Source organism: Taudactylus pleione, unplaced genomic scaffold (genome assembly GCF_031769625.1).
Source record: "Taudactylus pleione unplaced genomic scaffold, aTauple2 ptg001299l, whole genome shotgun sequence".
Taxonomy (NCBI): domain Eukaryota; kingdom Metazoa; phylum Chordata; class Amphibia; order Anura; family Myobatrachidae; genus Taudactylus; species Taudactylus pleione.
Window position 1 is genome coordinate 678,150 of NW_028285699.1, and position 13,714 is coordinate 691,863.

Here is a 13,714-nt window from a genome sequence, read left to right on the forward strand (position 1 = left end):
TCAAAACAAACCCATCAGAGAGATAGCAAAAAACATTAGGTGTGGCCAAATCAACTGTTTGGAACATTCTTAAAAAGAAAGAACGCACCGGAAAGCTCAGCAACACCAAAAGACCCGGAAGACCACGGAAAACAACTGTGGTGGATGACAGAAGAATTATTTCCCTGGTGAAGAAAAACCCCTTCACAACAGTTGGCCAAATCAAGAACACTCTCCAGGAGGTAGGTGTATATGTGTCAAAGTCAACAATCAAGAGAAGACTTCACAAGAGTGAATATAGAGGGTTCACCACAAGAGGTAAACCATTGGTGAGCCTCAAAAACAGGAAGACCAGATTAGAGTTTGCCAAACATCATCTAAAAAAGCCATTACAGTTCTGGAACAACATCCTATGGACAGATGAGACAAAGATCAACTTGTACCAGAGTGATGGGAAGAGAAGAGTATGGAGAAGGACAGGAACTGCTCATGATCCAAAACATGTCACCTCATCAGTGAAGCATGGTGGTGGTAGTGTCATGGCGTGGGCATGTATGGCTGCCAATGGAACTGGTTCCCTTGTATTTATTGATTATGTGACTGCTGACAAAAGCAGCAGAATGAATTCTGAAGTGTTTCGGGCAATATTATATGCTCATATTCAGTCAAATGCTTCAGAACTCATTGGACGGCGCTTCACAGTGCAGATGGACAATGACCCGAAGCATACTGCAAAAGCAACCAAAGAGTTTTTTTAAGGCTAAAAAGTGGAATGTTATGCAATGGCCAAGTCAATCCCCTGACCTGAATCTGATTGAGCATGCATTTCACTTGATGAAGACAAAACTGAAGGGAAAATGCCCCAAGAACAAGCAGGAACTGAAGACATTTGCAGTAGAGGCCTGGCAGAGCATCACCAGGGATGAAACCCAGCGTCTGGTGTTGTCTATGCGTTCCAGACTTCAGGCTGTAATTGCCTGCAAAGGATTTGCAACAAAGTATTAAAAAGTGAAAGTTAGATTTAGGATAGTTTAGTTTGTCCCATTACTTTTGGCCCCTTAAAAAGTGGGAGGCACATATAGAAACCGTTGTAATTCCTACACCGTTCACCTGATTTGGATGTAATTACCCTCAAATTAAATCTGAAAGTCTGCAGGTAAAGCACATCTTGTTTGTTTCATTTCAAAGCCATTGTGGTGGTGAATAGAGGCCAAAATATGAAATTTCTGTCAATGTCCCAATATTTATGCACCTGACTGTATATACACACACAGCCCAGTACAGACACTACTACACCATGTCATATACACACACAGCCCAGTACAGACACTACTACACCATGCCATATACACACACAGCCCTGTAGAGACACTTGTACACCATTAATTTATATGTATGGTATGTATATATACACAACACACTATATACAGTAAAATACTGACCCATGGGGGGGTAATCCAGGCATCTGGTCAGCGGTGTCCAGGTAGCTGGCAAGCCAAGCCATGGTCTTGCTAAGGTTGCCTGGTCTCTCTCGGAGGACCCCAGGCTCCATTGCTGTAAAATCGTCCTGCTTTATTCGATCTGGAGTGGCCTCTATGATCTGTTCTGCGAGGGTAACCATGTCAACCTGGGACAGGGGAAAGTGGGAGCGAAAGAGGAAGGATGTGAGGGAGTGCAGGAGAGAAAAGTGTGCCCAAGATGTAAGATGGGGAGAAGTGACAGATAAAGGTGTCAGCGGGATACAGAAGGGAGACGTTACCTGCAGGTAGTCATGGTTCTCCGTGTCCTCTCTGTATCCCAGCAGATCTGCTTCATCAACACCAGGAGAATCCAGATAGCCAGCTTGTTCCACCGGGTCCTCCAGCTCCCAGGCCGCAGCTCCCAGCATTCTAGAATTGGGGGATGACTCTATAGGGGTGTCCTGGCTACTTTCTGGGCTGCAATCAGGGGAGCCTCGTAGGGCTGAGCTACTGGAATACGCAGATGTAATGGAGATGGAGCCATCGGAAACCTCGGAAGGTGACGGGAGACTGCTGAGACCTTGGGAAAGAGATATATGCTGCATTGGTGACGGGCATCTCCAATAAATAAGGACAAGCTACTGTGTGGGTATATTACTGGTTCCATTACCGGTATCTGCACTTGTGGACAGGGGAGAAAGCCCTCGGCTGATCTCCTGGCTCCCCATCAGCGAGTGCCAGTTGGACGCGTGCAGGTCGGTAAAGTTCCCTGGTGCCGCCTCCTGCCTCTGCATCTCCTCCAGCGTGGATGCCAGCTTGACATGTCCTCGGGATCGAGCAACCACAAGGGGAAGTCGGCCCAACGAGTCCGGGATGGAGAGAGCCCGGGAGTCCCAGCGGAAGAGTAAGGTGGCAGCTTCAGTGTGTCCCAAGGCACAGGCCCACATCTGTGAAGAGGGAAGAAGAGACGACCATTAACGGGGAGCATGAGACAGATGATGGAGGAGAGAGGGTGGAAGAGAAGATAGGAAATGCTGGTAGCAGAAGGTAGCTACAAGAAGCTCCTAGCCGCGGGTAATGCTGGTGAGCGGCTTTAATTGGTCTTTAACTCTGCGACGCAGCACTGATGGCTGAGAGCATAGAAAGAGAGGACAATGTGTATTCTCACCAGGGGTGTGCACGAGAAGTGATCCACATTCAAAGGGTCCACCTCTAATTCCACCGCTAAACTCTGAGAATGGATGCTCCTATAAACAGCATTACAGGAAACAGACACAGTTATACCCAAGGTCGTCCATCTTTACATCCTAACGTCACAGTCATAGACTCTCCACCAGTGGTGCATAACATATTCCTGGCTCGGGGCCTGGATAGAGAGAGGCAGCATCTGCGCTTTACTTGCTTAAACTTGTAGTAAAAGTAAAATTTAATACAGAAAAAGTGGAAACTCTTTACTAAGGCTCTTAGAGTGTAAAATGTTCACATAGGGACGGAAATGTATGTAGCAGTATATCAAAGCCGCAGTATATCAAATGTGGCGCAGCTATCCCATGCAGTGGGAGCAAGTAACACCCGTCACACGGATCACATAAGGCCGATCTCGCTTCTAGAGTAATACACTCCCTCCGTTAGACTTCCGGTAAAACGTCTTATACCCAAACCCACCCCTGTAACACATCCCACCCACCACACCTGTATAGTACTACTCCCCCACCCCCTGTAACCTCTCTATTAACAAGTCTTATACCTGACCCCTCCCCTGTAACACATCCCACCCACCCCACCTCTGTGGTACTACTCCCCCCACCCCCTGTAACCCTTCTGGTAACACATCTTATACCCGGAACCCTCCACCTGTAACACATCCCACCCACCACACCTATACAATGAACTCCTCACTCCCCAATGTAAAGTACAATGAACACTTCCCCCACCAGCGTGATCACACATTACCCAGCAAATCTGTTACCATTGTCCATATACTAATACAGAGGCTATTGTTCTGATCCACAGTGGGACCTGTACAACGCGGGACACATGCCCATATACTGCAGTATTATTTCTGTCCCAGCGTCTGGGTTCTGGTACCCGCCCAGTGTCACGTGGGCCATGGCTGGTGCACCAGTGCTCTATACTGCATCCCACTCTGTAATTTAGTTACTCACCTCCACTGTATGAGAGTCTCAATGAGGCGAGCGTAGCCCTGTGCTGCCGCCAGGTGCAGCAGGGTCATCCCTCGGAAACTCATCTCATGGGCCAGAAGATCGGACGTTACCCAGCAGGACTGCGCCATCATTTTCTCACATACAGCCACTAGTCGGGTCTCAAAGGTGTCCGCTGCCGACACCTGTAGGAATGGAGAACGCCGTTAGCCGCCATAGACATCGTCAAAGAATCATTCTAAACGCCCACCAGACTTCTTGTTTTTGGAAATTCGTTATAAGGAAGGTTATATTACCACTATATAGTATACTGGTAACACCTTACCCCGAGTACTGTGTATAAGAAGAGGTAGGTTATATTACCACTATATAGTATACTGGTAACACCTCACCCCGAATACTGTGTATAGGAAGAGGTATTAGTAGCAGGAAGAGGGAGGTTATATTACCACTATATAGTATACTGGTAACACCTCACCCCGAGTACTGTGTATAGGAAGAGGTATTAGTAGCAGGAAGAGGGAGGTTATATTACCACTATATAGTATACTGGTAACACCTTACCCCGAGTACTGTGTATAGGAAGAGGTATTAGTAGCAGGAAGAGGGGGGTTATATTACCACTATATAGTATACTGGTAACACCTCACCCCGAGAACTGTGTATAGGAAGAGGTATTAGTAGCAGGAAGAGGGAGGTTATATTACCACTATATAGTATACTGGTAACACCTCACCCCGAGAACTGTGTATAGGAAGAGGTATTAGTAGCAGGAAGAGGGAGGTTATATTACCACTATATAGTATACTGGTAACACCTCACCCCGAGTTCTGTGTATAGGAAGAGGTATTAGTAGCAGGAAGAGGGAGGTTATATTACCACTATATAGTATACTGGTAACACCTCACCCCGAGAACTTGGTATAGGAAGAGGTATTAGTAGCAGGAAGAGGGAGGTTATATTACCACTATATAGGACACTGGTAACACCTCACCCCGAGTACTTGGCATAGAAAGAGGTATTAGTAGCAGGAAGAGGGGGGTTATATTACCACTATATAGGGCACTGGTAACACCTCACCCCGAGTACTGTGTATAGGAAGAGGTATTAGTAGCAGGAAGAGGGAGGTTATATTACCACTATATAGTATACTGGTAACACCTCACCCCGAGTACTGTGTATAGGAAGAGGTATTAGTAGCAGGAAGAGGGAGGTTATATTACCACTATATAGGACACTGGTAACACCTCACCCCGAGTACTTGGCATAGAAAGAGGTATTAGTAGCAGGAAGAGGGGGGTTATATTACCACTATATAGGGCACTGGTAACACCTCACCCCGAGTACTTGGTATAGGAAGAGGTATTAGTAGCAGGAATAGGGAGATTATATTACCACTATATAGTATACTGGTAACACCTCACCCCGAGTACTGTGTATAAGAAGAGGTAGGTTATATTACCACTATATAGTATACTGGTAACACCTCACCCCGAGTACTTGGTATAGGAAGAGGTATTAGTAGCAGGAAGAGGGAGGTTATATTACCACTATATAGTATACTGGTAACACCTTACCCCGAGTACTGTGTATAGGAAGAGGTATTAGTAGCAGGAAGAGGGGGGTTATATTACCACTATATAGTATACTGGTAACACCTCACCCCGAGAACTGTGTATAGGAAGAGGTATTAGTAGCAGGAAGAGGGAGGTTATATTACCACTATATAGTATACTGGTAACACCTCACCCCGAGAACTGTGTATAGGAAGAGGTATTAGTAGCAGGAAGAGGGAGGTTATATTACCACTATATAGTATACTGGTAACACCTCACCCCGAGTTCTGTGTATAGGAAGAGGTATTAGTAGCAGGAAGAGGGAGGTTATATTACCACTATATAGTATACTGGTAACACCTCACCCCGAGAACTTGGTATAGGAAGAGGTATTAGTAGCAGGAAGAGGGAGGTTATATTACCACTATATAGGACACTGGTAACACCTCACCCCGAGTACTTGGCATAGAAAGAGGTATTAGTAGCAGGAAGAGGGGGGTTATATTACCACTATATAGGGCACTGGTAACACCTCACCCCGAGTACTGTGTATAGGAAGAGGTATTAGTAGCAGGAAGAGGGAGGTTATATTACCACTATATAGTATACTGGTAACACCTCACCCCGAGTACTGTGTATAGGAAGAGGTATTAGTAGCAGGAAGAGGGAGGTTATATTACCACTATATAGGACACTGGTAACACCTCACCCCGAGTACTTGGCATAGAAAGAGGTATTAGTAGCAGGAAGAGGGGGGTTATATTACCACTATATAGGGCACTGGTAACACCTCACCCCGAGTACTTGGTATAGGAAGAGGTATTAGTAGCAGGAATAGGGAGATTATATTACCACTATATAGTATACTGGTAACACCTCACCCCGAGTACTGTGTATAAGAAGAGGTAGGTTATATTACCACTATATAGTATACTGGTAACACCTCACCCCGAATACTGTGTATAGGAAGAGGTATTAGTAGCAGGAAGAGGGAGGTTATATTACCACTATATAGTATACTGGTAACACCTCACCCCGAGTACTGTGTATAGGAAGAGGTATTAGTAGCAGGAAGAGGGAGGTTATATTACCACTATATAGTATACTGGTAACACCTCACCCCGAGTACTGTGTATAGGAAGAGGTATTAGTAGCAGGAAGAGGGAGGCTATATTACCACTATATAGTATACTGGTAACACCTTACCCCGAGCACTGTGTATAGGAAGAGGTATTAGTAGCAGGAATAGGGAGGTTATATTACCACTATATAGTATACTGGTAACACCTCACCCCGAGTACTGTGTATAAGAAGAGGTAGGTTATATTACCACTATATAGTATACTGGTAACACCTCACCCCGAATACTGTGTATAGGAAGAGGTATTAGTAGCAGGAAGAGGGAGGTTATATTACCACTATATAGTATACTGGTAACACCTCACCCCGAGTACTGTGTATAGGAAGAGGTATTAGTAGCAGGAAGAGGGAGGTTATATTACCACTATATAGGAAACAGGTAGAAGCTGGTAGAGGAAAGAGGCGGGTCTGGCTGGTAGTGGAAAGAGGCGGGGCCTGGCTGGTAGTGGAAAGAGGCGGGGCCTGGCTGGTAGTGGAAAGAGGCGGGGCCTGGCTGGTAGTGGAAAGAGGCGGGGCCTGGCTGGTAGTGGAAAGAGGCGGGGCCTGGCTGGTAGTGGAAAGAGGCGGGGCCTGGCTGGTAGTGGAAAGAGGCGGGGCCTGGCTGGTAGTGGAAAGAGGCGGGGCCTGGCTGGTAGTGGAAAGAGGCGGGGCCTGATACTGCCAGTGCTATTAAAGAGGCAGAGCCATGCATGGTGCAATATGCTGCATACGCCAGTAATGTCACAGTAAGGAGGTGTGGCCTGACGCTGGCAGTGCTGTCACAGTAAGGAGGCGTGGCCTGACGCTGGCAGTGCTGTCACAGTAAGGAGGCGTGGCCTGACGCTGGCAATGCTGTCACAGTAAGGAGGCGTGGCCTGACGCTCGCAACGCTGTCACAGTAAGGAGCCGTGGCCTGACGCTAGCAGAGGTCACAGTAAGGAGGCGTGGCCTGATGCTAGAAGTGCTGTCACAGTAAGGAGGCGTGGCCTGACGCTCGCAGCGCTGTCACAGTAAGGAGGCGTGGCCTGACGCTAGTAGCGCTGTCACAGTAAGGAGGCGTGGCCTGACGCTGGCAGCGCTGTGACAGTAAGGAGGCGTGGCCTGACGCTAGCAGCGCAGTCACAGTAAGGAGGCATGGCCTGACGCTGGCAGCGCTGTGACAGTAAGGAGGCGTGGCCTGACGCTGGCAGCGCTGTGACAGTAAGGAGGCGTGGCCTGACGCTGGCAGCGCTGTGACAGTAAGGAGGCAAGACTTGATGCCGCCAGTGTTGCTGATATAAGGGTTGTCTCTGGTAGAAGCAGTGGTAGTATATATAAGCCTCTCCTGCTTCTAGGGCTGTCACAGAGATACAGAGCATCTTTGTAGAAGACAGAGCACGGCGGGCCTAATCAGGAGGAGGCTGGTCTCCGGATTATGATGGGTGCCACTTTTGAGGCAACTGTAAGGGACTACCACCAAAGGCTGACAATGGGGGAGGCTGCATTACTAAGGGAAAACCATGGCCCACACTGGGGTGTCAGGTGTGATGGCTGTATATATCCTGTAATGGTTACAGAGTGAGGATGCCGTACGGACACTACAAGCCTGGCCCCACACAGTCACCACGCGCTGTGGAAAATATTGTCTGTAACTTAGGAGGCATATAATCCACTTACTAAATCTCATATGACGTCTAATGGAAATTTAAAGAGAAGGCACATTCCCCCACCCCTTCTCTTCAAAGCTGGTATAGAAGTGGGTCACAGCGTCAGACACACAGAACGTTACCCGCACAAACACATCAACGCATCCAGTAGCCGCACATGGACAGACAGACGGACACTATTAGTGCAGGGTGGTCAGTGTCTTATTCAATGGGAATGTTCACAGAACACAATGGCTTTACCAGGCAGCTATTATCAAACTATAAGACATACATACAGCATTGTCCTGTGTACACAGATATATATATATATACACACACATACACACACAGTACATGGGAGGGAGAAATGACTGCTGGACACACAGACACACAAACAGAGATATATATATGGGAGGAGGGAATGACTGATGGACACACAGACAGGGATATATACATGGGAGGAGGGAATGACTGATGGACACACAGACAGGGATATATACATGGGAGGAGGGAATGACTGATGGACACACAGACAGGGACATATACATGGGAGGAGGGAATGGCTGATGGACACACAGACAGGGACATATACATGGGAGGAGGGAATGACTGATGGACACACAAACAGGGATATATACATGGGAGGAGGGAATGACTGATGGAGACACAGACAGGGATAAACTCATGGGGAGAGGGAATGACTGATGGACACACAGACAGGGGGGGAGGGAATGACTGATGGACACACAGACAGGGATATATACATGGGGGGAGGGAATGACTGATGGACACACAGACAGGGATATATACATGGGGGGAGGGAATGACTGATGGACACACAGACAGGGATATATACATGGGGGGAGGGAATGACTGATGGACACACAGACAGGGATATATACATGGGGGGAGGGAATGACTGATGGACACACAGACAGGGATATATACATGGGCGGAGGGAATGACTGATGGAGACACAGACAGGGATATATACATGGGGGGAGGGAATGACTGATGGACACACATATAGAGATATATACATGGGAGGAGGGAATGACTGATGGACACACATATAGAGATATATACATGGGAGGAGGGAATGACTGATGGACACACAGACAGGGATATATACATGGGGGGAGGGAATGACTGATGGACACACAGACAGGGATATATACATGGGAGGAGGGAATGACTGATGGACACACAGACAGGGATATATACATGGGAGGAGGGAATGACTGATGGAGACACAGACAGGGATATATACATGGAAGGAGGGAATGACTGATGGACACACAGACAGAGATATATACATGGGAGGAGGGAATGACTGATGGACACACAGACAGAGATATATACATGGGAGGAGGGAATGACTGATGGAGACACAGACAGGGATAATATGAGATATGGTAAGAACTTACCCTTGTTATCTCTATTTCTACGAAGTCCATAGGGTTCCACAGGATACCTTGGGGTATAGGTGTGACGTCAGTCGCAGGGCACCAAAGAGTTAAGCTTTCAGCCTCCCAGGATGCACTAGGTCCCCCTCCTATACCCCGCCCCCGGGCCAAGGCACCTCAGTTAGTTACCAAGCCATAGGCCGGAGGAGGAGAAGGAAGAGAGAGAACAAAGATCTGGACACATACAAGAATCACATTCTCACCAGAGGGAGACGGAAAACCGGTGACCAGAGCAAAGCCCATCTGCAGCACAGGTGCGACAGGGCGGGAGTCCTGTGGAACCCTATGGACTTCGTAGAAATAGAGATAACAAGGGTAAGTTCTTACCATATCTCATATTTTCTACTTCAGGGTCCATAGGGTATCCACAGGATACCTTGGGGATGTCCCAAAGCAGTATCCTTTAAGGGTGGGGACGCTCCTGTGCAGAAAGGAGAATCCGCCGCCCGAAGGAAGCATCCTGAGAGGCGAAGGTGTCAAACCTGTAATACCTCACGAAGGTATGGACAGAAGACCACGTAGCAGCCTTGCAGATCTGAACTGCCGAGGCACCACGTCGAGCTGCCCACGAAGGACCCACAGACCTAGTGGAATGAGCCTTCAGAGAAGGAGGGACCGGTAGGCCTTCATGAAGATAAGCTTCAGAAATAGCCATACGGATCCAGGCTGCCAAAGTTTGCTTTGAAGCAGGCCAACCCTTTTTACAGAAGCCATAGAGGACAACAAAGCGTCCGACTTCCTAAACAAAGAAGTGCGGTCAACATAAGTCCTTAAGGCCCGCACAACATCCAAAGAGGCCTCACCCACGGAAAGACCCGGTGAGTTAAAGGCCGGAACAACTATTTCCTCGTTAACATGAAACTGGGAAACAACTTTGGGAAGAAACTCGGGCCGAGTGCGGAGCACTGCCCTGTTCCCATGAAAAACCAAGAAAGGGGGTCTACAAGAAAGAGCCCCTAACTCAGAAACACGTCTGGCTGAAGCAACGGCCAGAAGGAAAACAGTCTTAGCTGTTAGCCATTTAATATCCACTGAGCCCAGTGGTTCAAACGGCGGTCCTTGGAGAGCCCTCAGGACCACAGCCAAATCCCAAGGCGCCACAGGTGGAACAAAGGGCGGCTGAATACGGAGAACACCTTGCATAAAGGTGCGCACATCCGGGATTGTAGCAATCCTACGGTGAAACCAGACAGATAGGGCCGAAACCTGTACCTTCAAAGAAGCAAGGCGAAGCCCATGATCTAGTCCCGCTTGCAGGAAGGCGAGAATCCGAGACAGACGAAACTCCCGCGGTGCATAACCTCTCGGTCGACACCACTGGAAGAACGTATGCCACACGCGATGGTATATCCTCGCGGAAGACGGTTTCCAAGCTCGTAACATGGTACGCACCACAGAGCTGGAAAACCCCCAGGACCTCAGCATGGCCGTCTCAACAGCCACGCCGCCAAAGACAGCCGAGTCAGGTCCGGGTGAAGACAAGGACCCTGAGACAGAAGGTCCGGTCGTAGCGGCAACTGCAGAGGACTGTCCACGGACAGACCCTGAAGGTCTGAGAACCAGTGCCGTCTGGGCCACGCGGGAGCTATCAACAGGAGCGTCCCTCCTTCCTGTTTGAATTTCCGGATTACCCGTGGAAGAAGGGAGACCGGAGGGAACAGGTATGCGAACCTGAACGTCCACCGGACGGACAGAGCATCCACCAGAGACGCCCCTTCGTCTCTTGTGCGAGACCCGTACACCGGCAACTTGTTGTTGTGCCGGGACGCCATGAGGTCGATTTCTGGAAGACCCCACCTGTCCACCAGTAGTTGAAAAACGTCCGGGTGCAGGGACCATTCCCCTGGATGAACGTCCTGGCGACTTAGAAAGTCCGCCTCCCAATTTAGCACTCCCGGGATGAAGACCGCTGATATGGCTGGAAGATTGCGCTCCGCCCAAACCAGGATCCGAGAGACCTCTACGAGAGCCGCCCGACTGCGAGTTCCTCCTTGCCTGTTTATGTAGGCCACGGTGGTAGCATTGTCCGACTGGACCTGCACCGGGTGACCCTGGAGAAACCGCTGTGCCTGCAGGAGAGCATTGAAGACCGCACGGAGTTCCAAGATATTTATTGGAAGCTCCGCTTCTGTCGGTGTCCACCTGCCCTGGAACAAGTGTGGACCCGAAACTGCTCCCCAGCCCCGAAGACTGGCGTCCGTTGTCAACAGGACCCAATTTGGAACCCAGAACGGACGTCCCTTGTTGAGGTGGGTCGTCTTTAACCACCACGCAAGGGACAGGCGAACCTCCGGGGTGAGCACAATCGTCTGGAACTTCAGAGACTGAGGCAGCCCGTTCCACTTGGACAGGATCAGGTGCTGCAGAGGTCTGGAGTGAAACTGGGCGTATTCCACCATGTCGAACACCGACACCATGGAGCCCAGTAACCTCATCGCCGAGTGTAAGGACACCCGGCGGCTGTGCAGACAACTGCGCACCCTTGACTGTAAAGCAGAGATCTTGTCCTCCGTCACGAAGATCCTTTGCTGTCCCGAGTCCAATAAGGCTCCAAGATGCAGAATCCTCCGAGACGGGATTAGAGTGGACTTCTGCCAGTTAATTAGCCAGTCGTGCCGTTGCAGCAGTGCAATGGTCAGGTCCAAGTGGTGTAACAGGAGCTCTGGAGATCCTGCCACCAATAACAGGTCGTCCAAGTACGGCAACATGCGGACTCCTTGCAGCCGCAGAGAAGCCGCCATGACCGCCATAGCGTCCTGTATGTCCAATGACACCATGTAGTCCCCAGGTTCCAGCGCCAGAATGATGGACCGTAGGGTCTCCATCCGAAACTTCGGGACCCGCAAAGACTTGTTGAGTGCTTTGAGGTTGAGAATCGGACGATATGACCCATTGGGTTTCTGTACCAAAAATAGATTTGAATAGAAACCCTGGCCCCTCTGGGAGAATGGAACAGGCACTATAACTCCAGCCTGGAGCATAGTGTGCAATACCTTCCGCAGCTCCGTAGCCTTGTTCCGGTCTGATGGTAGACCCGTGGTGAAGAATCGAGCCGGGGGTCTGTGCCGGAAGGAGAGGGCGTACCCGTGAGAGACCACCTCCAGAACCCAAGTGTCTGTCGTAGTGAACGACCAACACCGGGAGAACTGCAGCAGGCGGCCTCCCACCCTGGGATCCCCCAAGGGGAGACCCGGACCGTCAGGCCGCAGGCTTGTCATCTGGCTTGGGGGCCGGACGTCTGGTACTCCATGCCTGTTTCCGGGGCTTGACCGATTTCTTAGGGCCAGCCTGTCGAGGAAACGACTGTGGTTTGGGCCTGCCCTGGGCCCTAGATGACCGAAAGGACGATGGTCCAGAACCAGAAGGAGCAGCGGCCGACGGGAGACAAGCAGATTTGGCTGCCGCCAGCGTGGCCACAATCTTATCCAGATCCGGACCGAAGAGAACTTCTCCGGTAAACGGCAACGCTTCCAGACTTTTCTTGGATCTGCGTCCGCCTTCCAGGATCGCAGCCACAAGGTGCGACGAGCAGCTACCGCTGCTGAAGAAATTCTAGACACCAGAGTACTAATGTCTAGAACCGCCTCGTTGATGTAGGTGGCCGAATCACGGAGATTGCCAATCAACTCCGCCTGTTCGGCCGGACAGTCGGATTCAAAAGAAGCCTCTAATGAATCCGCCCAGCGCTCCATCGCTCTGGCAACCCAGCAAATGGCCATAGCCGGCCGTGCTGCCCCCCCTGCAAGGGAATAAGCGGACTTCAGGCAGATTTCTACCTTGCGGTCCGTAGCATCCTTAAGGGAGGACATGGATGGCATCGGCAATGTGGCACTACGGACAAGACGGGTCACGTGAGAATCCACCTGTGGAGGGGATTCACACTTAGCAAAATAATTATCCGCGAACGGATAAGCCACCGCCAGGCGTCTCTGCGGCTGGTATCTTTTGCCAGGTTGTTTCCACGCCTCCTCTAAATGGTCCACCAACTGACCCGAAAGAGGAAAGACTGTGGCATCGCCCTTCACATCTTTGAAAAAGGCATACTTAGATTTAGCCGCTGGGGGAACTTCGTCCTCAATCACCAAGGCTGTGCGGACCGCCCGAATAAGTCCAGGAATATATACTTTGGACTTAGCATCAGCGTCCTTAGTATGGAAAGGTTCCTGATCGTAAGGATCCAGAATCTCCCCATCATCAGACGTCCCTTCGTCATCCTCATAAGGAGCGGACAGAGACGCCACCGGCCTTTTATGAGGCCGCATCACAGACTCCCCTTGCAACACATCCGACAAGTGCTGTACAGAACTCGTCAGGGAGTTAACCCACGCTGGCTCCTGAGAACCCGGG

At 49.9% G+C, this 13,714-nt stretch overlaps 1 protein-coding gene across 3 annotated transcripts in view; it reads right to left on the minus strand.

The window, feature by feature from the left end:
• The window catches only part of CAMTA2 (calmodulin binding transcription activator 2), a 205,152-nt gene that overhangs the window by 22,156 nt on the left and 169,282 nt on the right, over window positions 1-13,714 (minus strand). For 2 of the 3 annotated variants that reach the window (XM_088462964.1, XM_088462965.1), the window contains exons 12-16: window positions 3,605-3,786; window positions 2,608-2,686; window positions 2,110-2,386; window positions 1,739-2,019; window positions 1,422-1,606 (exon numbers count right to left, since the gene is read on the minus strand). In XM_088462964.1, coding sequence (XP_088319090.1) covers window positions 1,422-1,606; window positions 1,739-2,019; window positions 2,110-2,386; window positions 2,608-2,686; window positions 3,605-3,786 — 1,004 coding nt within the window. The remainder of the gene's footprint in view (window positions 1-1,421; window positions 1,607-1,738; window positions 2,020-2,109; window positions 2,387-2,607; window positions 2,687-3,604; window positions 3,787-13,714) is intronic. The other variant, XM_088462966.1, reaches the window with a different exon arrangement.